This window comes from Lotus japonicus, chromosome 5 (genome assembly GCF_012489685.1).
Source record: "Lotus japonicus ecotype B-129 chromosome 5, LjGifu_v1.2".
NCBI lineage: Eukaryota > Viridiplantae > Streptophyta > Magnoliopsida > Fabales > Fabaceae > Lotus > Lotus japonicus.
In genome coordinates this window covers 18,389,662-18,414,837 of record NC_080045.1, presented here as the reverse complement: position 1 = coordinate 18,414,837, position 25,176 = coordinate 18,389,662, and the positions used below count along the sequence as shown (strand labels likewise).

General features: G+C 38.1%; 2 protein-coding genes and 1 long non-coding RNA gene across 3 annotated transcripts; 2 read left to right on the top strand and 1 right to left on the bottom strand.

Annotated features, from left to right (window-relative positions):
* Nucleotides 1–13,059: 13,059 nt before the first annotated feature.
* LOC130720363 (phenylalanine ammonia-lyase 1) lies at nucleotides 13,060–15,650 on the top strand. The gene is made up of 2 exons (XM_057570988.1): nucleotides 13,060–13,612; nucleotides 13,730–15,650. Exons 1-2 carry the CDS (start codon nucleotides 13,296–13,298, stop codon nucleotides 15,477–15,479), a joined length of 2,067 nt encoding a protein of 688 aa, XP_057426971.1. The 5' UTR covers nucleotides 13,060–13,295; the 3' UTR covers nucleotides 15,480–15,650.
* Nucleotides 15,651–20,733: 5,083 nt separating this feature from the next.
* Nucleotides 20,734–21,172, top strand: LOC130720286 (uncharacterized). Its single transcript, XR_009013029.1, has 3 exons — nucleotides 20,734–20,761; nucleotides 20,854–20,955; nucleotides 21,037–21,172. It is a non-coding gene; the product is annotated as an uncharacterized LOC130720286 (long non-coding RNA).
* Nucleotides 21,173–21,288: 116 nt separating this feature from the next.
* Nucleotides 21,289–22,215, bottom strand: LOC130720285 (uncharacterized). The gene is made up of 2 exons (XM_057570913.1): nucleotides 21,829–22,215; nucleotides 21,289–21,736 (listed from the first exon to the last, which is right to left on the bottom strand). Exons 1-2 carry the CDS (start codon nucleotides 22,213–22,215, stop codon nucleotides 21,401–21,403), a joined length of 723 nt encoding a protein of 240 aa, XP_057426896.1. The 3' UTR covers nucleotides 21,289–21,400.
* Nucleotides 22,216–25,176: the final 2,961 nt, after the last annotated feature.

Genomic DNA, 25,176 nt, shown 5'->3' with positions numbered 1-25,176 from the left:
TTATATCTTTTTCACGCATATTTTCTTTCTATTTCTCTCCACATTTTCTATAACATAGATTTTACAGTATTTTTTCTCTAATTTCTCTTCTTATTTCACTTGAGTGGAAATGAAAAAGGAAAAGAGGAGGAAACAAAATATTGGTTTTTGTAAGATTGAATTCTACTTCAGAATAAAGATAGAGGATCACATGCTTCTTAATTAGTTTATGAAATAACTCTTTATTGATACATATCAAACTTCTACATTCACCTCAAGATCAAAGCCTTACATAAAACCCATACATAGACACAACATTAACAAACACAAGATATGCATTGTACTCAGTAGAAACTAAAGTGAAAAACCCTAAAAAATCAATCATACATTTTGTTGCTCCTTAAGCTCTGGCGATGGAGGATGACGGTTCAGAGTTTTCCCTTAAGCTTGTTAACTGGCGATGGAGGATGACAGTTTGCGAGCGACAAGCAGCGGAGAAGAAGGCGGCGGACACGCGAAGGGAAACCCATTCACCACCGCATACTGTGGATTCGACCACTGACTCCGGCGGAGGATCTAGCGAGCGTGAGGAACGGTGGTTATGGTGAAAGGGAACGACAACGGTGGAGCTAGCGAGCGTGAGGAACGGTGGTTTCAGTCGAGAGGTTTCAGTGTTTGGTAAAGTCTGTGCTAGCGAGAATGAGATTGGTAAAGTGTCTTTTAACCTATTAGTCTTTATCAAGTCAAATATATTTATTTCAAAGCATAACAAACAAAATATCAAGTAGTTCAAATGGCTAAGTAATTCCCTTTGACAAGCAAGACCCAGGTTCGAAACCTGGAGAAAATAATTTATTTTTAAAAACAATATATTTAGCGACGGAAATTATGTTATTATTCCGTCGCTAACTTCTTACAAACTTTACCGAGGGAAATAGCGACGGGAGGTAATCAGCGACGGTACAAAACCGTCGCTAATTTACAATATAAAATAATAAAATGAAATTAGCGAGGGAATTTGCGACGGAAAACCAGCGAGGGAAAAAATCCGTCGCTAAATTTTAAAATTGAATATTTATTTTCAAAACGTCTATCCATCGCTGATTCCGTCGCTATCTGTCACTAATGGCGACGGATTATTTTCCGTCGCTAAAATCCGTCGGTAATTCGCATTTTTTTAGTAGTGTAATGTCCTTTACAGGTACCCCATGATGGGGAATTTGGTAGCTCCAACGTGACCTCAGAGACAACAACCACACCTCAGACCACTATGATTGTTTATTACAACTAAGAGAGATTTCACCCGATTCTCAGGTTCGAACTCAACCGACATCTAAACATGCTCTTTCCATGTGACACTTGGATGATGACTATAGTCGATATCCTTCTTTTAGTAGTGAATTGCATAGGGACATATAAATCCATTAACTTGGCTTAGCTAGCCAGCATATTTTACTCGTTCCTATGAACAAAGCCAGCAAGCATTGTTTTGTCATAGAGAGTTTATGATTGGTTTAACTTAATATTGTCTTTTGTAAGAGATCAAAGATTGTAATTTGCAATAGTTCAATGTAACAGTGATATATTTCGAAAACAACTTGTTAACAAAAGGCCAAGAACGATGTACGCAATCTATTATCTTGATACGCATCCTGCACATGAGTTTATTCCAACACCGGAACTAATAAACAACAAAAGCTATACAATTAATATAAACATGTTCTTAAAGACCGATCTAGTGCTGAATTAGACTAAATAGATTAAATATCAGATTGTTGTTGACCAGTCTTATTTCTTCGGTGTTAATAAAAAACTATATCTATAACCAAAGTAGTGAAGCTAGCAAGCTCATTGCATCACTGTCTGCGTACTAAGCAGTAGGAGATTGACTGATAAAAAATTTCATCCACAAAAATTGGATATCAACCCCTAACCACTACGTTATTGATGACCAGTCTTGAATTTTTCATTTATTCGGATATGGTGAAGGTTGGAGATCTTTCCAATAGTGCCGCTAATAGCTAATGATCAAACTCTCAACCTATGAATTCAAACGACCATTATTTACTACTGCAACCGACACTTGTTGGGTTCACTAGTCTTAATTAATTAACACACCAGCATATATATACTATTAAAATTTCAAATTAATTAAAAAAAGTCGGACTTGGGATTCCTTTAAATAAACAATAGACACATATAGTTAATTAAAATGATTAAGTGGGCCAATTAATTAGTTGACTCGGTCTCATTTTGAAATCATTAATATTTATCATTATAAATATGGTAATATGTTTGCATGTGGCCTTTAAAAAGCGTACAAGGATCTCAGATGCATCAAATTATTTATGTGTTGTGTATTTGACCCAAAATCTGCAACAAAAGCAATAATGCAGGTGAAAGGTATAGTCCTAAACCAATCAAATAAGAACCTTAAATTTCATGCCAATTTTCAATAAAGTTCACCTCATGAAATTCAAATTTTCCATATGTATTAATTAGTGGGGACCGTAGTTCTTAGAGCATCTACATCCATCATACTCACTAAAATATCAACACTTCATTTTTTACAATTTTCTATAATGCCACATCATCTACACCACTTTACTAACTTTTTACTCCAACCCAACAACTCTTAAAAGTTTCTATAGTGGATCTCATCATCAACATCACATTTGTATATTTTATTATTTATCTCATTTTAATTAATTGTAAGTGCTTGTAATAAATACAAGCTCACTTTTCAAGTCTAGTATAGAGTATCTATTCCCACATACTCATCTTTGCCATGTTGGAATTGAATATGTACTCCAATGGTAATAGATACTCATATGAGTATGTATTTAACATTAGATACTACCATTGGAGATGCTCTTAACACTATACATGAGGCATGAAGTTGTCTTTGTTCATGGACCATTAACTTTGATACATCATAGTGCACAAATGCAAAGTTGCCGATAAGTTAGACTTTCATTTCATTGGTAGGGACCCAAGTGGTTTAATTTCTGACCTTTCCATTGTCTTTGGATAGTTATGATCAATCTTATCAGCATGATTTATTCCAGGAGGGTAGGGTTTAACTAACAAGCTAGATAGGTAGAATATGATCTATTGCAAGATTAGGAAGAAAGTTGGGGAGAACTGACTAATGGAGCAATGAATCAAATATAGTCCAAGCATTTGTAGTTTGACCAATAGCTTATTAGTAGTGAAAGTAAAATTAAATAGAAAACATAAAGTTAGAATGCAGTTTGCACGCCAAATGGCAGAGCAATTATGAACACAGGTAGACTTGATTAGGAAAGGGATGAATCCAGGGTTTGATAATGACCCATAATTAAGAAGATTTAATCAGGCGAACACTTGTCCGCTTGTGTCACAATGCACTTCATCATGCAAGATATGATCGATCTGACTCGGGCATAATGTGTGGTTCAACATTAATAATAATTATTCGGATGAAAACTGTTGAGAATTACTTCCTTGACCAAAAGATATCGTTATATAAGTTTTTAACAATCATTATTTTTAAGCTAGTTTTTTAGATAGGGTAGGCTTAACTTAATTTTAATATATTAAAGATTATCTTGAATCTGTTTATTGAGCCTTCCATAAATGAGTTACTTGCTGATGTTTAGTCTTACAACTTCACAATATTACAATTGTTTAGTCCTGGATGAGAAAATACTTGCACAACAAAAGTTGGTCCGAGCTATAGTTACACCAAGCCCTAATTAGGAAATACCAAAAAACCTAAAAATGGGATATCAAGATCTTATAACAATCACCCTTTTTTTTATGATGATGACAACCCTTTATGAAAAAGAGATAAGTTTATGTTGCCTTTAATGATAAATAATTAAAGAAATGACACAAGAAAGGGAGAGTTTAAATTGTGTCTATGAAAATAACCTTTTTAAAACCAATTTCAGATTTTATAAGTTTTTAAGGCTTTTCAAGAAAGAGTTAAGATGTAGCAGATTGATTTAAAGTATTTTAGTGATAGAGAACTTAAATCAAATACGACCCTTCTACGTCCAGACTTTGATATCCACCAAGATTTTCCACTAATAAGTATATATTTAACAGGACTTATCTCAACAAGTTTAAAAGTAACTTCCCTCAACACGTATTCGACAGGACTTCTCCCAACAAGTATTCTACATGTTTTTTCCAAAAAATATTCTACAAGTTTTATACATTAATATTGCATTATATTTACATAACTCATGTGTATTATTATTTATTTGCAATAACATGTCAAAAATGAGAAAAATTGAAATATGGGAAAAAAAAACAAGTAAAAATAGGGCAAAATGAGCATTTAGTGAATTGTGCAAGTTGTCAACTATGATTTCTCATCGTAGAATTGCTCATACTAATTCGTTCACCGTTGGACGGTATGAAATTTGAATATGTTCACAACTTTAAGATCTTCAATTTGATTAGTGGGATCATCAAGAAATTGTGTGTGCAAAGAGAACGAGTTTAAATAAGCAGCCACAACCATGCATGATTTAGCCACGGTCGTGGTTCTAGATTATAAATTAAGCACGGTGGTGCTTCTTAAGGGCCATGACCTTGGAGATGCCATAGCTCGTAAAATAGCATTTGAACATGCTCAAACGTGTTATATAAGGTGCCTAGGTCATTAGGACTTTATTCGGACTCATTCCAACACATTATAACCTAAGAAGGAAGACCTTGAAATGTTGAGGAGGCATAGGATCGAGAAAAAACACTTCGGAGGCAGATCGAAGACGGAGAAGATCGCATCATTGGTTTATTTCTTCTTCTTTTATCTGGGTTGCATGATTAGAATTTCTATATTTTCCATGTGCATTATGATTGGTAATTAAACACTTTTCTTAAAGTCGCAATGTTATTGATGATGTGAACCTTGCTTACATGTTTTATTGTAAGTTTTGTTTTCATGATTGGTATTTCTTCTTTGCGCTTAATATATATGAAGTAGCTAATTGTAATCTCTAGTGGCTAATTTGCTCTTTACAAGGGGGTTAATCTAGCTTAACAAAGAAGAAATCGAGCGTAGATAATTAATAATGAATCGCTCGTGATGAACATTTATTTATATGGTGAATAAATATTGGGTATCATCTATATGTTTTATTCAATACATTTGATCACGGCGGTTGCTTGTGGGAAGTAATTTCAATAGTGGGGTTAACAACAACTTAGCGGTGACTTAATTCCTTATGAGAATAGTTGGTTTTCATTTGAATCATAGCTAGAATAAAATTTTTTAGGACGGTTTTGGTAAATTAAATTCGTCACCCACAGTACAAGGTAAGGAAAGGCATGCGGGCTTGTGGGGCTAACCTTAACAGGGCCCACAAAATCAATGGATAAGTGTGTTTTTGGGATAGAGGCCCACCAGATAAGAAGCCCGAACAGGTACTATTTTACCCTTCTTCATTTATTCTTCACTGTTGTGTTCTTGTGTTGTTGTTGTTGGCATGCCTTCATCATCTCAATCTGTAGCTGCTGTACATGGCGCAACAAAAGAGTTGCAGAAAATGGTGATGGAATCGGGTAACCAGCACGTGGCACGTGGAACGTGATGGCTTTGGCTTTGTAGTACTACTATTGTGTGTTAGAGTAGGGGTGGATCTAGATTCTAGACAAGGGACCATTTTCATGTAGAGAGTTTCGCAGGAGGTCCAATAGTACGTGTGGTCCAATATAGGCCTTAACTAACCGATCAATATTATTTGCACAATTAGTAGATAGTTGGATTCTTTGAGTATTTAGTTGATGATTTAATTCCTAAGCTCTGTATATGAAAAATGATTGGTTAAAAAATATCTTTTCCTTTAGTGCGATCTTAGAGTCTCGAAAAAATTAGTTTAATTTCATCAATGTCACTTGAAGATACTTTGTGTGAAAAAATTATAGGCCCCATGCAAGTACCGACCAATTGCTCATTTTCCACATTACTACTCCTGAGAGAGGTGTGAATGAGAGAGAGCCACTTGGGTTGTAATTTCGTAACCAAGAACATCAAATTTGACTTGCCTTTTAGAGAAATGGTCATGCATGCGCGCCTTACAGGACATCAAGGAATCTGTTTATTTATCAATACAAAAACAAAAATGTAGGAGGACACATCAACCTAGTCTATTGGTTTGTCAAAAAGAATGAAAAATAAAGAAAACTGAAAAGAAGAAGAGGAAAAATTGATATGGTTTTTTAAGGTGTTTAGTATCAGAGGGGGTGAAAATAAATGTAGGAGGTAAAATATGTTTGTGAACTTATATAAATATAGAGGTCATTTGTCTATGCTTATTTTGTCAAATAATAATTTATTTATTTTTGAGAAAATCACTTACGTATTTTTTTAAACTGTTTGTATATTGTTTTTAATGAAAAGCAGAATGTGGAAAAAAATATGACTATTTCTTTAAACCATTTCAAATTAATAACTTTTAAAATAATCAATTATTTTTTAATCTCTTAAAGTGAAAAAGAAATTTTATATTTATTAATAAACATAAGTAAATTTTTGCTTTCTAAAATATATCTTTATGTAAAATCAATTTTTATTCAATTCTTAAATCACTTATTTTTTAAGCAAGACAAACTAGCCTATACTCAAGAAAAAATGAGACGGGGTAATTTATTTTGATAAATTATTACTTACCTTACATCTCGGATCTCATTTTCATTTAAAACCACCCAGACACCCACCAGGTAATTTTTTTTCTTCCTTCTTATCAAGCAACCAATTATCTCAATAGCTTAAGTTGTTGGTTAAGGGTTATATTAATAATTTTATATTATATTCTAATATGTGTTCTTATGCAAGAGTCATTTTTTCTCGAAACGGGATAATGCACAATTGCACCTATCATGTGGGTAAGTTCAACTTTTTATTAGAAGAATTGAGAGCGTCTGGGATCAAACTCTATACCACTTAGTCATAGAGGGTTGTTCCACTCCTATAAAGGCTTTCTATGTCATATATCTAGCCAATGTATGATTTCTTAACACATCCTCTCATGTCTTGGACGGGACATCAGAAGCGTGAAATTTGCAGACTAGACATTTGCCTGGTGCCTCAGATTGGTAGGTCTCCACCAAAAAAACAGATCTATAATAGACTCTGATGTCATATTAAGCAACTAATTATTCCAATAGGTTAAATTTTTTAATAATGGTTAGATAACATGAATAATTTTATACTATATTCTAACGCTTATTTTTTTTTTCACTAAAAATGTCTATTAAGTTTCAGTACTATACAGTTAGTTATACAGATATCTACAAATATTTTTTTTAGAGAATTTACGCGCACAGAGAGAAATAGACGTAGAAAGGAATAAGAATGTGATAAAATCCATCGAAAGAACGTGCCATGAGCAAAACTGAGTACTATGAAGATATGCTTAAATGGTTGATTAGGACATTATGTTGTGTTTTATAATGGCATGGACACGTAATGTTAAGATATTATAAAGAAAAAGACAGAGATATATGAGTCTACGACTATATATACACTGAACCAAAACAAGAGTCTACGCGACACATCCACATAATGATAGCATCTTTTACATTTCATAATTCTCTTACAATGATCACGCAAGTAGAAGAGGAAGAAATGCACTTAATTTCTTTAATTAGAATCTCTGGTGAAGTTAGGATTGACACAATCTGAACATATTAATGATGTTATATGTGATGGATTGATGAAATGGAGGATATCCATCGTATAACTATAAATAAATAGAGACAGAGACGGAATTAACCGTGTCACATGTATACATTAACTAACTTGAGAATTTTGTTTTTCATTTTATCTATAATATTTGTTACACGTTTATTACACGAAATTAAAAATTTATATTTGTAATTTGTTTTCAGATATTTTAGTTAATAATTAATTTTTTTTCTGTGTATTAATAATTAGGTCCCCAAATGATAGCTCAAGTAGTAAGAGTTATGAGACATATGAGTTTGGAGGGGATCCAATTATCAATTCCTAGGAAATTCAATTTATTTTTTGATGTAAAAAAAATTGTAATCTTAATTATTCTTTTAATTTAATGGCGAACAAATTTGAATGATGTATTGGACAAGGATATGTGCTATTAAGAGCGATTTTAAGAAATTGATTATTTCTCAGAGACTTTAAGAAAAGCATAATAGGATTTGTGTTGTCTACACTAATAAAAATCACTTTTTTATCTTCTCTCATCTATTATAATAGATTTTTCTAATAAACTAATTAATTAAAGTAACTTTTTCATATAATGTGTTTTCAATTTTTTTAAAGCTGAATCAAACATGTTAAAAAAATTAATTTTTTTTCATAAAAAACAATTAAGTTTTTTTCTAAAAAATTTGAAACAAACACACTCGAAAATTATCTTATTGTAAATTAATATCAACATCATATATATAACATAAATTTATTTGTTGTAATAAATATTTTTTGTTAATTATTCATAATTTTAAAATATATATATTCCATATAAAATTAATACTTAAAATATTATAAATTAACAAAGTAAGTTGCCTAGGGTGTCAATTCCATGAAATGTAGTTCATGCATTTGTTACGAGTATTAGAATAATATTTTTAGGAATGATGTTTTTCGTGAATTTCAATACTAAGAAAGACATTCTCGGAAAGTGTTAAAAAACTTGAACTGGGTATCGACTCGGTCAAGGTATTAGGTCAATGAGTTAATGGTTCAACCAATTCAAATTGAGTTTAATCATCAAATTTATAATCAGTATAGTATATACTTTTATGCACAACTATTCTCAAAAATATGTTTGATTTAGTGGTAGCCAATGCTACCTTGCATCAAGGAGTGTCAAGGTTTGATTCCCCTAGGTGCCACATTGCTTAATTAGTAGTGGATTTGATTTTAATTCATCCAATAGGACCCAATTGAACTATCTGATTTTTTTTTATTAAATCTGAGTTTGTCTAATTCATATCGAGTTATGATTGAATCAGCCGATTCGGTTCGAGTTTACTAATTATGTCCCAGGTAAAGTTAAAAACATATTTGGCTGTACATATTATTTCCAAGAATCTTTTTGACATTTTCTTAATTAAAAATAGAAAATGTGTAGTGGAATCAGGAATGAAGTATTAGTGGGAGATAACTATCATTCTCATTGAAATGTAAGATTCACCATCTCTGACATGAGAATAAATTATAGGAAGTTGTGTGTAAGTTACATGCATGAGAATACATAATATCCAGAAATAAAAAAATTTAAAACTTGTAAGAAACTTGAGCATGTTACATTTTTAACATCATATTCCCAAAAATGTTTTCTCGTGCAGGTTCTCTACAGACCGAAGGCTAAATTGGCAGGCCCATTGGTCCAATATTTTACATTTCAACTAAAAAAGAAAAAATGAGTCTTTTTTATAATTCATTTCTTGCTTAGGCAAAAAATACTTACTAAAAATTAAAATCAATAATATATAACATTCACATACAAATATTATCTAAGGTAAAATAATTATTTTCTATGTTTGAAAATAAAAAAGGACATGTTCCCTCAATAAAAAAAAAGGACATGAAAATAGAAATACAAAGTTGAAATAAATGATAAAAATATGCTGGATTTCTTTACTAAGCAAATGTTACTTGTTAATAAATAAGTACAAATTATTCCTCATCAGGGTTCAAACCCTGACCCTTCACCTGCAATTACTCCTAACTCAACCATGAGTCCATGAGAGCTACACACCCCACCCAAAAAAAATGCTGGGTAATCCATTCCGCATCAGATGGTTGATTTTTAGGTTAGACTAGGCCATACTAAAATTTGTGCATGCCAAAATTTTGTTAGTCCAGTCCATGATTTAGCTTGGGTTGTTATCGTAGTGGGCCTACTTGAACAGTGTAACAGTTGACCCAAATTTACAGCCATACTTAACAAGTAAAAAAAAATAAAAGTCCCAAATAATCCAAAAACCCAACATTGGAACTAATTTTTTAGCAGAGAGTAAAAAGAAATTTTTTTTATAGACAAATTTTAGTTGTTAGTAATGTTAGTAAATTAGTACTCTTTCGAATAAGTGGGTTGGTGTAGTGGTTCAGCACTTCATCTTTTAAGCAAGTGGTTGGGGGTTCGAATCTCAACTCTTGCGAATAGAAAAAAACTCCTTGGTCAGCCTCCTACCGCTTAGTGCGCTGACCGTGGGGTGAGGGATTAGTCTCACGGCTGTCGGCTGTGGGGATACCTTGGTCAAGACAAAAAAAAATTAGTACTCTTTCATGGTTTGAATCCTGGACACTTCACCCTTCATCTCACTAAACCCTTACGTTAAAAAATAATAATTTATTAAAACATATTTTTACTATTTTAGTCAAAATATATATTAAATTATTAAAGTACGTTTAGAGTACCAGAAACTTGGCTTCTCAACCAACGAAGAAAGAAAGACGATTTAAAATCATCAAGAATCTTCTCAGAATTCAATAGTGGATGAGAAAGAGAAGATGAATCAGCAAAAAAACTCAACTCCAATGTCATTCAAGGCAGCCTAGAGGATTCAAATTAAGTGGGCTCCATGTTGGCCAGTTGAGGCAATCAGAAGCGACTTTCATCTCGTTCAGCTTACAACTATGCGGACTTAAGTGAGCATGTTCATAATACAATTGCAAAGTTGCCTACAAGTAATTATCATCTCAGATGCCGAATATAAAGACTTCACCAAGGACCAACGCTTCAAGTATGACTTTTAGTGCACTTATAAATACATGTTTGATCGTTCAATTACACAACCATTACTTATTAATTATGTTATCGCATTGCTCTTTTATGACTTTGATCTTCTCTTTCAATACTCTCATACTAATTTGAGCGTCGGAGCAATTTTGCATGTACATCCCCGTCGTGTCAACATCTTACCACTGTGTCAGAAGATCCTCCAAAATTGTGCACCACCACAAAAATTCAACAAGATCCAGTAGCTCAGATTTTAGGAGATGTGTGATTCTCAATTATAATAAATACACAACTGGTAATCCTTTTAAGAAATTGATGGAAAAATGTATATCTTGAAAAGAAAATAAAACATGATAAATGGATTGATTTACAAGAAAATAATATAGTAATAATAAAATATTTGCATAAAGACACATTGTAGTCCCCAAAGTAGTATCTCATAGTAAATAACTTCAATTGGGCGCATCAAAGTTGTCATCTTTCAATCATAGAAAAACATAAATTCTGTCCCTATGATTCATACACGCAAGTAAATGAATGTTTACTCTATTAATATTTAGGTTTAATTGCATTTTTGGTCCTCCAACTTTGGCTTTCCTGTCAAAATCGTCCCTAAACTTTAAAATTAGCAAAAAATGTCCCTAATGTTTACACCCGGTTGCAAAATTGGTTTTCCGTCCAATTCCATCAAAAAACTAACGGAATATTCCTCAAAAAATTAATTAAAAAATTTAGTTTCTGAAACATTCATCATCTTCATATTAAAAATTCATCATCTTTATCATATTTTTCCTTCATCTTCATCATCTTAATTAACACCCTTTTCTTTTTCACCTTTCCACCATAACCTCTGCACTTCAACTGCAAGCCACCACCGTCGTACCAGCACCGCCGTACCATGGATCACTCCTCTCACTTCCCCAAATCACATCATCACCACCACTCGTTCTCGCTCTCCGATTTGAACCTCTACACACCGCCACGTTTGCCTGCAGCCGCTTCTCCTCAGATCTGCCATTTCCCGATCTGAACCTCTCCTTGCTGATTTTAGCGCCACCGTCGCTCACACTTTCCCGATCTGCCCATCACCTCCACTTGTTCATCACCTATCTCAGATCTGAACATCTGCACACCACCACGTTTTCGCGCAGCCGCTCTGTTCGCCGTCATCACCATCATCCTCTGGTTTTATATCGTCTCTGACTCTGCTGGCGGAGGAGGAGGCAGTGGTTTTTGGGTAGTGGCTATGGTGTTGGTGGTTGGGAGAGAGGGAGAGGTGTTAGTTACATTGTCTGAATGTTTTATCTCAAACCATGAAATGGGTCGTTGAGAGATTTGGACTTTGTACCTTCCATTTGATCACATTGTTCATCCACTGCAAATAATTAATTTTGTTTTCCTTCTGTTTGCTGGGTTTGTCACTGTGGATCAGGCAAGAAGTGCAGGTAATGGTGAGATGTTGGATCGTGTTGATGAAGGGGTGGGTGGGAAATTGAGCCATTTGAGTGAAGGAGTTGCAATTGATGTAGTAGCTGGTCCTAGCTTAGGTGACAGAGTTGCAATTGTTATTGGTGTGATTTGGGTTCTTCTTCTTCAACCTCTCTCTCTAACAATGAACCCAGAAAAAAAAAGGATTTCTAGTAAAAGGATGAATTTTAGGTTTTTGTTTTATTTTCTTATTTTTTTATTAATTTTTATTCCAGAATTCGTTAAATAGTGGATGGAATTGGACGGAAGACCAATTTTGCAACTGGGTGTAAATGTTAGGGATGATTTTTGCTAATTTTAAAGTTTTGGAACGATTTTCGCAGGAAGGTCAAAGTTGGGAGACAAAAATGCAATTAAGCCTAATATTTAAACATTCTTCACATGTTAAAGTACGAATTCACAAAATTTAAGTAACAAATACATACAACCGGAATACTCAAATTGACTTATCCTATATAAAATATTAAAATCTGGGTTAATTTCATCGTCAATATAACAAGGAAAACGAGAGTTATTGGAAAGATGATTGACAGTTTTTTTATTATTAGTAGTCTTTTAATAAACCAGAATAGGAGGGAACACCAGTTTTGATTTATGCCAAAACTTGACCCAACATGCTTTAGCTTTTACGTTGACTGAAACCAAACCATGAAACTTATTACTAATATATTAGATAAATTGACTTGATTCTCACGTGGATTGAAAAAACTATCACCAAGCTGTCAAAATGAGTAGAATACTAGGTGAGGTTGGCTTAACGTTTGGAGTTGGACTAGCTAGAGTGGCGTTCCTTCGTTCCTTCCACCAACCCCCTTCTACTAACAGCAACGCATGACTCACACAAACACTCTATAAATCCCACTCACTCTTCCATTCACATATCAGGAAATTCAAAGCTCCCTCAAATATTTCTACATTCAACACAAAACAATCTCTCCCACATAAGCCAGCTCCAATTTTGTTACAGATATTCAATCTTTCAAAGTGAAATATTAATCAGTTTGCATTATTAAGATGGCAGCAGCAACCCCCAATGGCCACAACCAAAGCCACAACGGTTCCTTTTTCTGAACTGCTAAAGGCGGTAGTGATCCATTGAATTGGGGTATGGCAGCAGAGTCAATGAAGGGGAGCCACCTTGACGAGGTCAAGCGCATGGTGGCAGAGTACCGGAAGCCGGTGGTCCGGCTGGGCGGAGAGACGCTGACCATAGCTCAGGTGGCTGCTGTTGCAGCACATGACCAGCACCATGGTGTGAGCGTTGAGCTGTGCGAGTCCGCTAGAGCTGGCGTTAAGGCGAGCAGTGACTGGGTGATGAATAGCATGAACAATGGAACTGACAGTTACGGCGTCACCACCGGTTTTGGCGCCACCTCCCATCGCAGAACCAATCAAGGCAATGCTTTGCAGCAAGAACTCATCAGGTACTAACTCAACTCCACACACGTAACTAACTACTAGCTAACTAGCTACCTGTTTAGTTTCCATCCACTTCCTATATTTGCTTAAATTGCTAAGTTTTATACATTCTTGTTATTCAGGTTTTTGAATGCCGGAATATTTGGCAATGGTACCGAGTCAAGCCACACGCTGCCACAACCTGCAACTAGAGCAGCAATGCTGGTGAGGATCAACACTCTTCTCCAAGGTTACTCAGGAATTAGATTTGAAATCCTAGAAGCCATCACCAAGCTGCTTAACAACAGCATCACACCATGTTTACCGCTTCGTGGTACCGTCACAGCTTCTGGTGATCTGGTCCCTCTTTCTTACATTGCTGGCTTGCTTACTGGCCGACAAAACTCCAAAGCCGTTGGACCTTCTGGAGAGGTACTTAATGCCAAGGAAGCTTTCCAATTGGCTAGCATCGACTCGGGGTTCTTTGAATTGCAGCCTAAGGAAGGGCTTGCCCTTGTTAATGGCACTGCTGTTGGTTCTGGGTTAGCTTCTATTGTTCTCTTTGAGGCTAACATATTGGCTATACTGGCTGAAGTTCTATCAGCTATTTTTGCCGAAGTGATGCAAGGGAAACCTGAATTTACCGACCATTTGACACATAAGCTAAAGCACCACCCTGGACAAATTGAGGCTGCTGCAATCATGGAGCACATTTTGGATGGAAGTTCCTACATGAAAGCAGCAAAGAAGTTGCACGAGGTGGATCCCTTGCAAAAGCCAAAACAAGATCGATATGCGCTTAGAACTTCACCTCAGTGGCTTGGTCCTCTTATCGAAGTGATTCGATTCTCAACAAAGTCAATTGAGAGAGAGATTAACTCTGTGAATGACAACCCTTTGATTGATGTTTCCAGAAACAAGGCCTTACATGGTGGTAATTTCCAAGGAACCCCAATAGGAGTTTCCATGGACAACACACGTCTAGCTCTTGCATCAATTGGCAAACTTATGTTTGCTCAGTTCACTGAGCTTGTGGATGATCATTACAACAATGGGTTGCCTTCAAATCTCACTGCTAGTAGAAATCCTAGTTTGGATTATGGTCTCAAGGGAGCAGAAATTGCCATGGCTTCTTATTGCTCTGAGCTCCAATATCTTGCCAATCCAGTCACAACCCATGTCCAAAGTGCTGAGCAGCACAACCAAGATGTAAACTCCTTGGGTTTGATTTCTTCTAGAAAAACATATGAAGCCATTGAGATCCTTAAGCTCATGTCTTCCACATTCTTGATTGCACTTTGCCAAGCAATTGACTTGAGGCATTTGGAGGAGAACTTGAAATACTCGGTGAAGAACACTGTAAGTCAGGTTGCCAAGAGGACTCTTACCACAGGTGTCAATGGAGAACTCCATCCTTCAAGGTTTTGTGAAAAAGATTTGCTGAAAGTGGTTGATAGAGAGACTGTATTTGCCTATATTGATGACCCCTGCAGTGCTACATATCCATTGATGCAAAAACTAAGGCAAGTGCTTGTGGATCATGCATTAGTAAATGAAGAAAACGAGAAGAACATGAACACGTCAATCTTTCAAAAGATTGCAACTTTTGAGGATGAGTTAAAGAGTCTCTTGCCAAAGGAGGTCGAAAGTGCAAGGGCTGCATATGAGAGTGGCAATCCAGCAATTCCAAACAAGATCAATGAATGTAGATCTTACCCGCTGTACAAGTTTGTGAGGGAGGGGTTGGGAACTGAGTTGCTAACCGGAGAAAAGGTCCGGTCACCGGGTGAGGAGTGTGACAAACTGTTCACAGCAATATGTGAGGGTAAAATCATTGATCCTCTTCTGGAATGCCTTGGGGAGTGGAACGGTGCCCCTCTTCCGATTTGTTAACTTAACCATTTATTTTTTTAAATGATATCTTTGTATTTATGCAAGTATAATGTTAATCATTAGCTTTATCAAGCCTTGAGCATAATAATATGGAAAACTCCATCTCACATTACATTACAACATTTGTACGATATAGTAAAGCTTGAAAACTGTTCCCATTAATGGTATTCATGCCAATGGTTACCAAAGTGTTTTATAATCATGGTTACAGACTTTAGATAACGACTTTGTAACCATTGTGTGTAGACCAAAATAGAAGCACAACGTTGTCATAAATCAATAACATTCTCATTATGCATATTATTCTGCCACACAAACAGTGCATCCGCTAACCAAAGAAAACTATGGCTTTAAGAATTATGTAGCATCTCCCTACTTCTACATGTCACACCACATCAGAATGTATGTATAAAAAAATTACCTGTTTCACCGACCATGTACTGTAGCTAAGGATAAGGCAGCAACCGTTGATCACATCATGGAGAAAAGCAATTCAAAGCAAAGAACCAGAAATTCGTAAAGGGAAATCAATGACTATTTATAGCTCTTTACAGTAACCTGTGCATGTCCACTGAAATAAACATAAATTAGATGAACTTAGAGCAACGATCAACAGAGATATATTGTGTTAAGTAAAAAAAAAACCTTCACTTAGTTAGTTAGTTAGTTAAGAGATAGTTAGAGAGTAAGAGGTGATAGACTATACAAAAATAGGGAGAAAAGGAAAGGAGTGGACTCTAATACCAGAGAATTTGTGTAGTTTATTTCTTGTTTTTCATTGCTGGTACCTACCATATTGTTGATAGAAGTATTTGACAAGTTTTGTATGGTCAATAGTGGTATTTTAAATCTATGCAATAGAAGAAAATTTTAACTGCTTATGTAGCTCAGTAGAGTGAAAACTGAAAAGGGACAAGAAAATAATTCTGATAAAATATAAGAAGTTTGAGGTTCAATTTCACAGTCAAGCTATTTTATTTCAAGCTCACACTATGTTTAAAATGTTTTGTGCATTTTAAGGTTTGGGCCACAGCATGTCATTGGCACCGTGTCAGTGTCTAGTAGTCTGGAGGTATTTTCTCTATATTATACCATTTTCTAAAAAAAAAAAACATCTTATATTTTCTTTCTCTTTTCAACATATCTCTCCACCTCTTTTAGTGTTAATAAAATGCTATGCTTGCTCAAATACTAGTACTTTGACCAATTGACCAATGTGTCAGCAATAGAAATGCATTTATGAGCAAAAATATGAGGAGGAACTATAGGTACCGCCATTTGCATTGCCCATAATTTGGTAAACAACTCAAAAATGTTGAAATCAGCCTGTAGCTAATTTCATTATACAGCAAGTGACATCTTCAAATGTTCTTAAAATTAAGGCTTAATACATCAGAAGGACCCTGAAATTGTAAAGGGAATCAATTTCAGGACCTGTAAAATTTTTGCATTAAATTGGGTCCCTAAGAAATTTTTTTTAATTCAATTAAGGCCAAAGTGTGTCAGCCGCCGATGTGTCTTAATTTTTTTTTCCACATGGCTTTTATAATTTTTTTAAAATACCAATTAATATTTTCATTTTATTTTATTTCCAACTCATTTCCTAAAAAATAAAACCTAAATCTAATTACCTTTCAATTCACCGAAATTGTAGAAAACCTACAACCCAGTTCCAACCTCTGCGGGATTTGGGTTTGGCACCCCACCCTTTAGGCTACGCGCCCCAGCATTTTTTTTTTATTCCAAAATTACCCATCGGTAAATGATTTGCCGATGTCAAAATATCAATCGGTAAATCATTTACCGTTATTGTTCCTCAGTATGAACACCTTTATCTCATTACCCAGAACACGAAGAACAATATCGGTTAATCATTAACCGATTCTTATATTGATATCGGTATATCATTTACCGATTGGTAATCTGGCAGTTTGATCACCTTTTCACCATTACTCCTCCCTCCACCAACCCCTCCACCATTACTCCTCCCTCCAACAACCCCCCACCAGCCCCCCATAACTCGCCCAAACTACCTTATTCTACCATTACTTCACTCCTCCCTCACATTTCACCTTCCCACCACCACCACCATCTCCACATTTCCACCACCACCACCACCAACACCACCACCACCAAGGGAAAGCTTTTAACTTCTGGTAAGTGTTGTTAGCTTTGGTACTTTATTTATAGTTAGTTTAAGTAGTTAGTTGTTAGTTTAAGTAGTTAGTTTAGTTAGTTAAGTTGGTAATTTAGGCTGCTGAATCGTGAACTGAATCGGTAAATGAATTGCCGTTAATGTATCAGATTATGATTTACCGTTATAATACCGTAATTTTATTTACCGTTATAGGGTCGGTTATTGATTTACCGGTTTTGTTCCAGGGATGACAGAGTCCTTTTTCTTTGGTGAATCACAATTGATACATGCTGCTGGATTGGAAAATGATAATCCAGAGGAGCAACCATCACTAGCTGAACCTCCGATTATATCTATAGATGTCTCTCATTTGTATCATACTGATCAGGTACTCATTGCACAAATTTTTGCATGCTTTGTTTGCTTTGTTTATGCCTTGTTTTATGCCTTATGCCTTGTTTATCCTGAAACAGCGTTTCCCTTTGAAAGATGATCTTATGAAATGGGTTCGCGACATTTCTATGGCAAATAATTTTGTTTTGGTGACAACAAAGTCTGATAGTGGTGCGAAGGGAAGAAAAGAATATGTCATTCTGGGGTGTGAGAAGCATGGTGCGTATATTCCCTACAGAGAACCGGATCTTGTTGAAGGAACGTCAACACAAAAGACAAGTTGTCCTTTTAGGCTAAAAGGACGACGTACGAAAGATGATAAAGGTTGGTGGTTGAAGGTGATGGACGGTAGACACATCCATCTCGCAGCTGAGTCACTAGTTGGCCACAATTACGCTGGTCGACTGAATAGTGAGGCGAAGGAGGACGTGATAAATCAGGCTAAGACTTGGGTTCCACCTAGAAAGATGTTGGCGTCCTTGAAGGAAAAAGATCCTTCAAACTTGACTACCATCCAACAAATTTATGGTGTTTGCAAGCGGTTCAGACAATCCGTTCGTGGGTCACTGACAGAGATACAATACTTGCTGAAGAAGTTGGACGGTGAGAAGTATGTTCACTTCGAACGAAATGAACCCGGATCGGAAGTGATTAGAGATATATTTTGGGCTCATCCGAATGCCGTCAAACTTTTCAACACATTCCCATATGTAGTGATCATGGATTGCACATACAAGACCAGCAAATACAAACTACCCTTGCTCGAGATTGTTGGCCTGACCTCCACGGATAAAACATACTCAATAGCATTCTGTTGCATTGGCAGTGAGACCACAGAGGACTACATTTGGGCATTGGAGTGTATGAAGTCTCTGATTTCCGACCAATCCAGGTTGCCTAGAGTGATTGTGACGGACAGAGATCTTGCCTTATTGAGTGCTGCTTCACAAAGCCTTCCCACCACCACCCATTTACTATGCTTGTGGCACATCAACAAGTGTGTTTTGGCAAAGTGCAAAGAGTATGTTGGCACGGATGATTTTGCTCAAGAGGTTATGGACAATTGGGCCGAATTGGTAGATGCTCCAACAGTTCCAGAATTTGAAGCTCATTGGATTGAATTGTTTAACATGTGCAAGCATAAACACAAGTTGAAATTTGCCACTTATTGTTCTACTACATGGTTGGTCCACAAGCAGAAATTTGCCAAGGCATGAACAAATCATGTGATGCATTTTGGAACAACAACAAGTAACAGGTACAAAAATTATGTTATGACTTGTTATATGTATTTCATTTCATAGATTATTACAGTATTAATTCTTACATGTGCGTTGTTGGTTTGCAGGGCTGAAGGTGCACATGCCAGCTTGAAGTTGATGTTGCGGAACAGTAAGGGTGACCTGGCCACATCATGGGATGCGTCGCATAGTTTGACCACCAATCGCCACACTGAGATAGTAGCATCGTTTGAGCGCAGTATGAATAAAATTGATCACCTTTTCAAGACCCCTTTCTACACAAATATTAGGGGATTTGTGTCAATCAAATGCCTGAAACTCATTGATGCTGAACTGACAAGAATGCGAGCCTGCGGCGGCAGATGCGATTGCTTATTGAGAGAGACTCATGGACTACCTTGCGGTTGTCAACTTGCAGGTTACCGGTCAACCACTCTCCTCTCAACTACTTCCAATTATTTATATTTGTGATTCAATGTAACATGTCTGTGAACTTGCAGATTATGAGAGGATTCCGTACGAGGCCATTCATCTATTCTGGAAGAGCCTAAGTTGGGAGCATGTACCTGTTGCAGATACTGGCAGCTCAGATATTTGCGGACTAAACCATGGAGAGATGCACCCAGAAGTTGAGGCACTGACACGTTATTTCCATTCTTTGGATACTGGAGGGCAGAGTATGGTAAGGAGGAAGCTTCAAGCGATATATTGTCCTGAAAGGAGTACACTATGTACTCCTGAGCTTCGGATAAAGTCCAACCGCACTCCTAAGTTGAAGGAGAGCAAACAACCCAAGGGTCGAGCAATAGGATCCTTGACTCGTGATCCTTCAGCGTTTGAACTTACTGACAAGAAGATTAAAGAGGAAAAGAAGTCTTCACAACCAGCAAAGAGGAAGAAGCGTGTGAAGAAGTCTGATACAAGCCATTTCATGTGTAACTTTCCAGCCTTTCTCCATCCATATATTGGCACAATTACAGATGTTGAGGATGATGGTAACTGTGGCTATAGATCCATTGCTGCATTAATGGGGCATTCCGCCGGTCAGGACGGTTGGCCTTGGGTTAGGGCTACATTGATGCAAGAACTTGAGACCAATGTGTTAATGTATAATAGGATGTGGGGCACAGATGTTGTTTATGGCTTACATAATCGTCTCACTCTTCCTATTGGTGACCCGGCCACCCCTGACAAATGGTTTCAACTGCCAGAGATGGGATACCTTGTTGCCACAAAGTACCAATTGGTTCTCGTATCCTTATCCTCTATGGGTTGTAACACATACTTTCCACTGATAGGAGCCGGCCCACGAGATGAGCATTCTGTTATAGCTATTGGACATGTGATAAATCACTGGGTACAGGTATATTTTGACCAAATACACTAATATTTTAGTTGCCTACTAGCTTGTCGATTAATTTTTGTATGTCGTTGAGAGGGTGGAGAATGTTGTTGCTATTATCAAATCTTGCACTCCCAATGAGTTTGGAGATGCGAAAGTTACCCTCAAGGTATGTCTTGTCCTTGCTTTTGTAAGGCCTTGTTTTTGGTCCCCCTTGACTAACCGTTCTAATTTACTTCTCAAACGATTTCAAAAATTTAGGACCCCACGGGTGCTGTTGATGCTAGCATCCACCGCAAGGCATTTACTCACAGTGAATTTGCGAATGACATAACTGTTGGATCTGTTCTCGTTCTCCAAAAGGTCTGAAACCTAAACATGAAACTTGCTTCATTTTTTGGACAGTTAAGCATGGTTTAATTAAAGTATACATTTCACTTGCAGGTTGCTGTGTTTGCACCTAGAGGAACTGTTTGTTATCTTAATATAACATTGCCCAACCTAGTGAAGGTATTCCCAAAAGATTGCGGACCCCATGACTTCATCGATATCACAGAGGAATAATTTTGTTTTCGGTGTTGCTTATGTTTAATTTGGTTGTGTAACCGTTTAACTTATTGTCATGGATTACTACATGCTTTGAATTATTTATATGTTGTCGTTGTTTCTGTTTTTTTCATTATAAGAGTCATAATATTAAGACTAAAAATATAACACATGTAAATAAAACGAGGCAAGAGTCATAACATAACATAAAAAGTCCTAACATATACATAATAATGGATCCCACATAACAAGTGTAATAAAATCACTCTCCCCGACCCCGCCCCCTGCGACCTCTGGGTCCACGAGCTCGACCTCCACGAACACCCTCTCCAGGATCACCCTCTCCACGAGCTCTGCCTCCACGAGCTCCGCCTCCACGGGGTCTGCCTCCACGAGCTCTGCCTCCACGAGCTCTGCCTCCCGCAGCTGCGGCTCCTCGAATAGCAGAAAAGGCAACTCTCTGGGTACCAACGAAGGAACTCCGTCGAAAGAGATCGAGCGCCCTCTCCGTGAGGATCCGGGGCTGTGTCCCTGGAGCAAGAGCACCTGGCACCTCCAGGGACTGCTCCAACAACTCCACACCCCTACGTATGGCAGACTGCATAAAAATAATATACAAAAATAATTTCATTAACAAAAATCACAATTGAATGAATAAAAATAATATACAAGTTTAGAATCCAAACTTACCACGGCACTAAGCTCCTCCCTCCTATCCTCAGGGATGATGAACACATGTGACACACTGCTATACCACCTCATGTAACCCTCCACCGCCTCTCCCGGATATGTAGCAGGTATCCCCTGAGGGCGGAGGTGCGGCTCAAACTCAGCATAGGCAGCATCTGTGGTCTCAGCAAGGGACCCCGTCGTCTGGATCTCAGAGGGGTGTCGAGGGATGTCCTGTATGAAGCCAAACTGGCGCATAACCCGCTCTGGTAGATGTCGGCTCACAGACCGGTCGTAAGGTGTCCTGATGTAGCCGGAATAGAGGGCCCTGGGATCCCGCAGTCGAACATCTCGATGGTCCTCAAAAGGGGCCCATGTGATATCATCCACTGTAAGCTCATCGAGCATGACTCGTCTCTCATCGAGTCCGGAATGCGCGATCCGAGACGTGGACCACCGCTGCGCCCTAGGCTGGTCCTGTGTGTAGCCGGGGACCTCCGTCCTGATAATGACGCTGCTGGATATGTACTCATACGCCCATGACAGCACGAGGGAGGTGAACCCACCGATCTGCGCTGTCTTCCTGCAGGAAGCACGACTCAGCTGTTCGTACAACGAAGCCAGCGCAATCGCACCCCACGCGTACTCCGACACGCGACCTAGGTCCTCAAGCATCCCGATCCAGTAGACAGTAGTGTGGTAACCACCACTCTTGCTGGCAAAGAGGGTGGCACCAAGCTGGTTCACCAGCCAGATCCTAGCAGCATCCTCATAGCGTCCCCCTACAATGAAATGAATTAAGTTAACAGTTATTAATAATACTCTAAAAATAAATACAACTTAATAAAGTAATTATTAAGACATACCATCCATAGCATACGTGTACATGGTCTTCAGAGTAATGAACCGAATGTTCTGGCCACCCGCCGCCTCCCAGGAGCTGGGCGCAGAGCGCTGCAACCTCGTCTCGCTCCCCTCTGCCCGGAGTGTAGAACCTCGACCCTGTGGGAAGATGGAGAATAGCCGACACATCGTCCAGGGTGATAGTCATCTCCCCGAACGGCATGTGGAAGCTACTCGTCTCCTCATGCCATCTCTCAACAAGGGCCAGTATGACAGCTGGGTCTGTCTCCGGTAACCCGCACCAAGGCAGGTGATACAAACCCGTCTGCTGCAGCAACTGTCGCACATGTGTGTGGGCCTCTGAATCGCCATCACAGGGGAGGTTCCATACCTTCCCCCCAACAGTGGCCACCCTCAATGTCCGACGGTCCACGTACCGCGGGTCTGTGCGAAGAAATGCCTGCCACGTCCAAGGAGCCTTGTGGTCAGGATAATGCGCAAGAAGCGACAGATCCTCAGGCCCCCCGGGAAACGGTGCCACCCTCTGGATGAGGTCGTCATCCGCACCGCCCTCTGGCACCTCATCTGGCACAACATCAGCAGCATCAATCTCCTCCTGCAGAATAAGAGGCTCCTCCTCCTCACCACTAAGCTCAGAAGAAGAAGAAGACTCCTCGCCACTAGGCTCAGAAGAAGATGTCTCCTGACGAGGTAACTCAGCCATCGGAGACAACGGAGTAGGGTCCAGCTCAGCCGCATCCCTAGTAGCAGACGGAGCGGGGGTAGCTGACGGAGCCCCGACCGGAGTAGCAGATGGAGCCGGGGTAGCTAACGGAGCCTCGACCGGAGTAGCAGATGGGGATGGAGACGGAGCTGAAGCCTCTACCGCCTGAGTGGCTGCAATATGGTCGCCGCGCCTGGTAGAAGCATGCAAGCGCTCGTGTCGATCCGCTGGATCCTCACTAGTAGAAGCATGTCGTGACCTCTTCCTCCCGCCCTTCATTCTCGCTATCTGTGCAAAACAAACAAATTTAACAATACTTGTCATAATAAGTAAAGCATTTTCACATATGAGCATATCATTTGAGTCATTTTTTTACTTAATCAGGAAATTTCCAATCAATCGTTTAGCAACTAACCATAGGAAAAGGAAAATATAGAGAATTAGTTGTTAGTTTGCATGTGAATGTGATTAAATTAAATTTCTAGCTGTGTTAAGGTCAAGCAACCATCATCACAAGCAAACAAAAACAATAAACAACTTTCCTAATTACAACACATGAAGCATATGATTTGAGCGCTTAATCTTTTCCAATAAACAATAAACAATAAACAACTTTCCTAATCACAACACATCAAATCTATCTTGATCTTTTCCAATTCTCAACAAATCAGCAAAGTAATCCTGGAAGCTAAATACATGCCATGGTTAAATATTGGAAATAAATTTTGGAAGTCTGCACTGTCATACTGTCATATCGGAAATTCATTTTCCATTACCATATCGGAAAATCATTTTCCATTATCATATCGGAAATTGATTTTCCGATATTACAGTGAACCCAGAAACAGACCCAAATGCACCCCACTCGTGCCCGTACTCATTTCATGGAATTTCAGGCAACAAAACACAACAAAACCTACCTCTAATCATCAATCAACTACCCTAGTGTTCAACCATTGACCTAATTCAAACTTGAAATGTGAAAATCATTGAAATCAAAACTTACCTTTTGAATGTAATGGAATGGGTCTTTGTGGGAGCTTTGATGATGATTAGAACCGACCTTTGAGATGATTGAAGTGGTGGAACCGAGCTTTGAGAGAGATTGAAGAGGGTGTGATTTGGGGAGGGAAATTTGGGTTTTGAAAATAATGGGTTTCAAAACCCAAACTGTCGAGTTTATATGTCACGATCGGTAAATGATTACCCGTTATAGTGTCGGGTAATCATTTACCGTTATTGTTCTGGGAATGAACATTGAGGAAAGGTATAGTACCTAAGGGTAGAGAGATTGTGCTAGAGAGAGAGAGTAAGAGAGAGAATGCTGAATTTCATGTGTTATTTTATCAAATGAGCCAAAAAGTCCCTTACAATTGGTATCTGCTACCTATTTATAGAGGTAGTGTTGGGCCCCCATATGCTAGTGTCCTTAATGGGCCGTGTGGGCCTGGCTGAACGAGGCCCAACCCTACTGGCTTGGGGACCCGCCACGGGCGGTGTGAACCCTGGGCGTTGCCCCTCTAGGGGCTCGCCCAGTCCACAAGTCCACAAGACACCGAGCTCGAAGCATGAGAGCTAAGTGTGTCTTTAAGAAAACTATAGCTGCCTAATGCTTATCCATCGTGTATGCAAAAAATCCAAGTCGCCAACATGGCGTGAAAAGATGAAAGGCGAGCGCCCTTGGTCCGCAAGTCCACAAGCTCGAAGCAGGAGAGCGAAGTGTGTCTTCAAAATGTGACCGCCAATCTCTGTCCCCCTGTGATTCCCCTAGCAGGTCGCCCGTTGCCACTTTCCACTTGGTA

Excerpts from the sequence above, each read along its gene's own strand:
- LOC130720363 (XM_057570988.1), top strand. The coding sequence starts at position 13,296 with ATGGCAGCAGAGTCAATGAAGGGGAGCCACCTTGACGAGGTCAAGCGC. Across the intron at positions 13,613-13,729 it reads TTGCAGCAAGAACTCATCAG|GTTTTTGAATGCCGGAATAT; the intron begins GTACTAACTCAA and ends CTTGTTATTCAG.
- LOC130720285 (XM_057570913.1), bottom strand. The coding sequence starts at position 22,215 with ATGCTCGATGAGCTTACAGTGGATGATATCACATGGGCCCCTTTTGAG. Across the intron at positions 21,737-21,828 it reads GGGAGGAGCTTAGTGCCGTG|TCTGCCATACGTAGGGGTGT; the intron begins GTAAGTTTGGAT and ends ATTTTTATGCAG.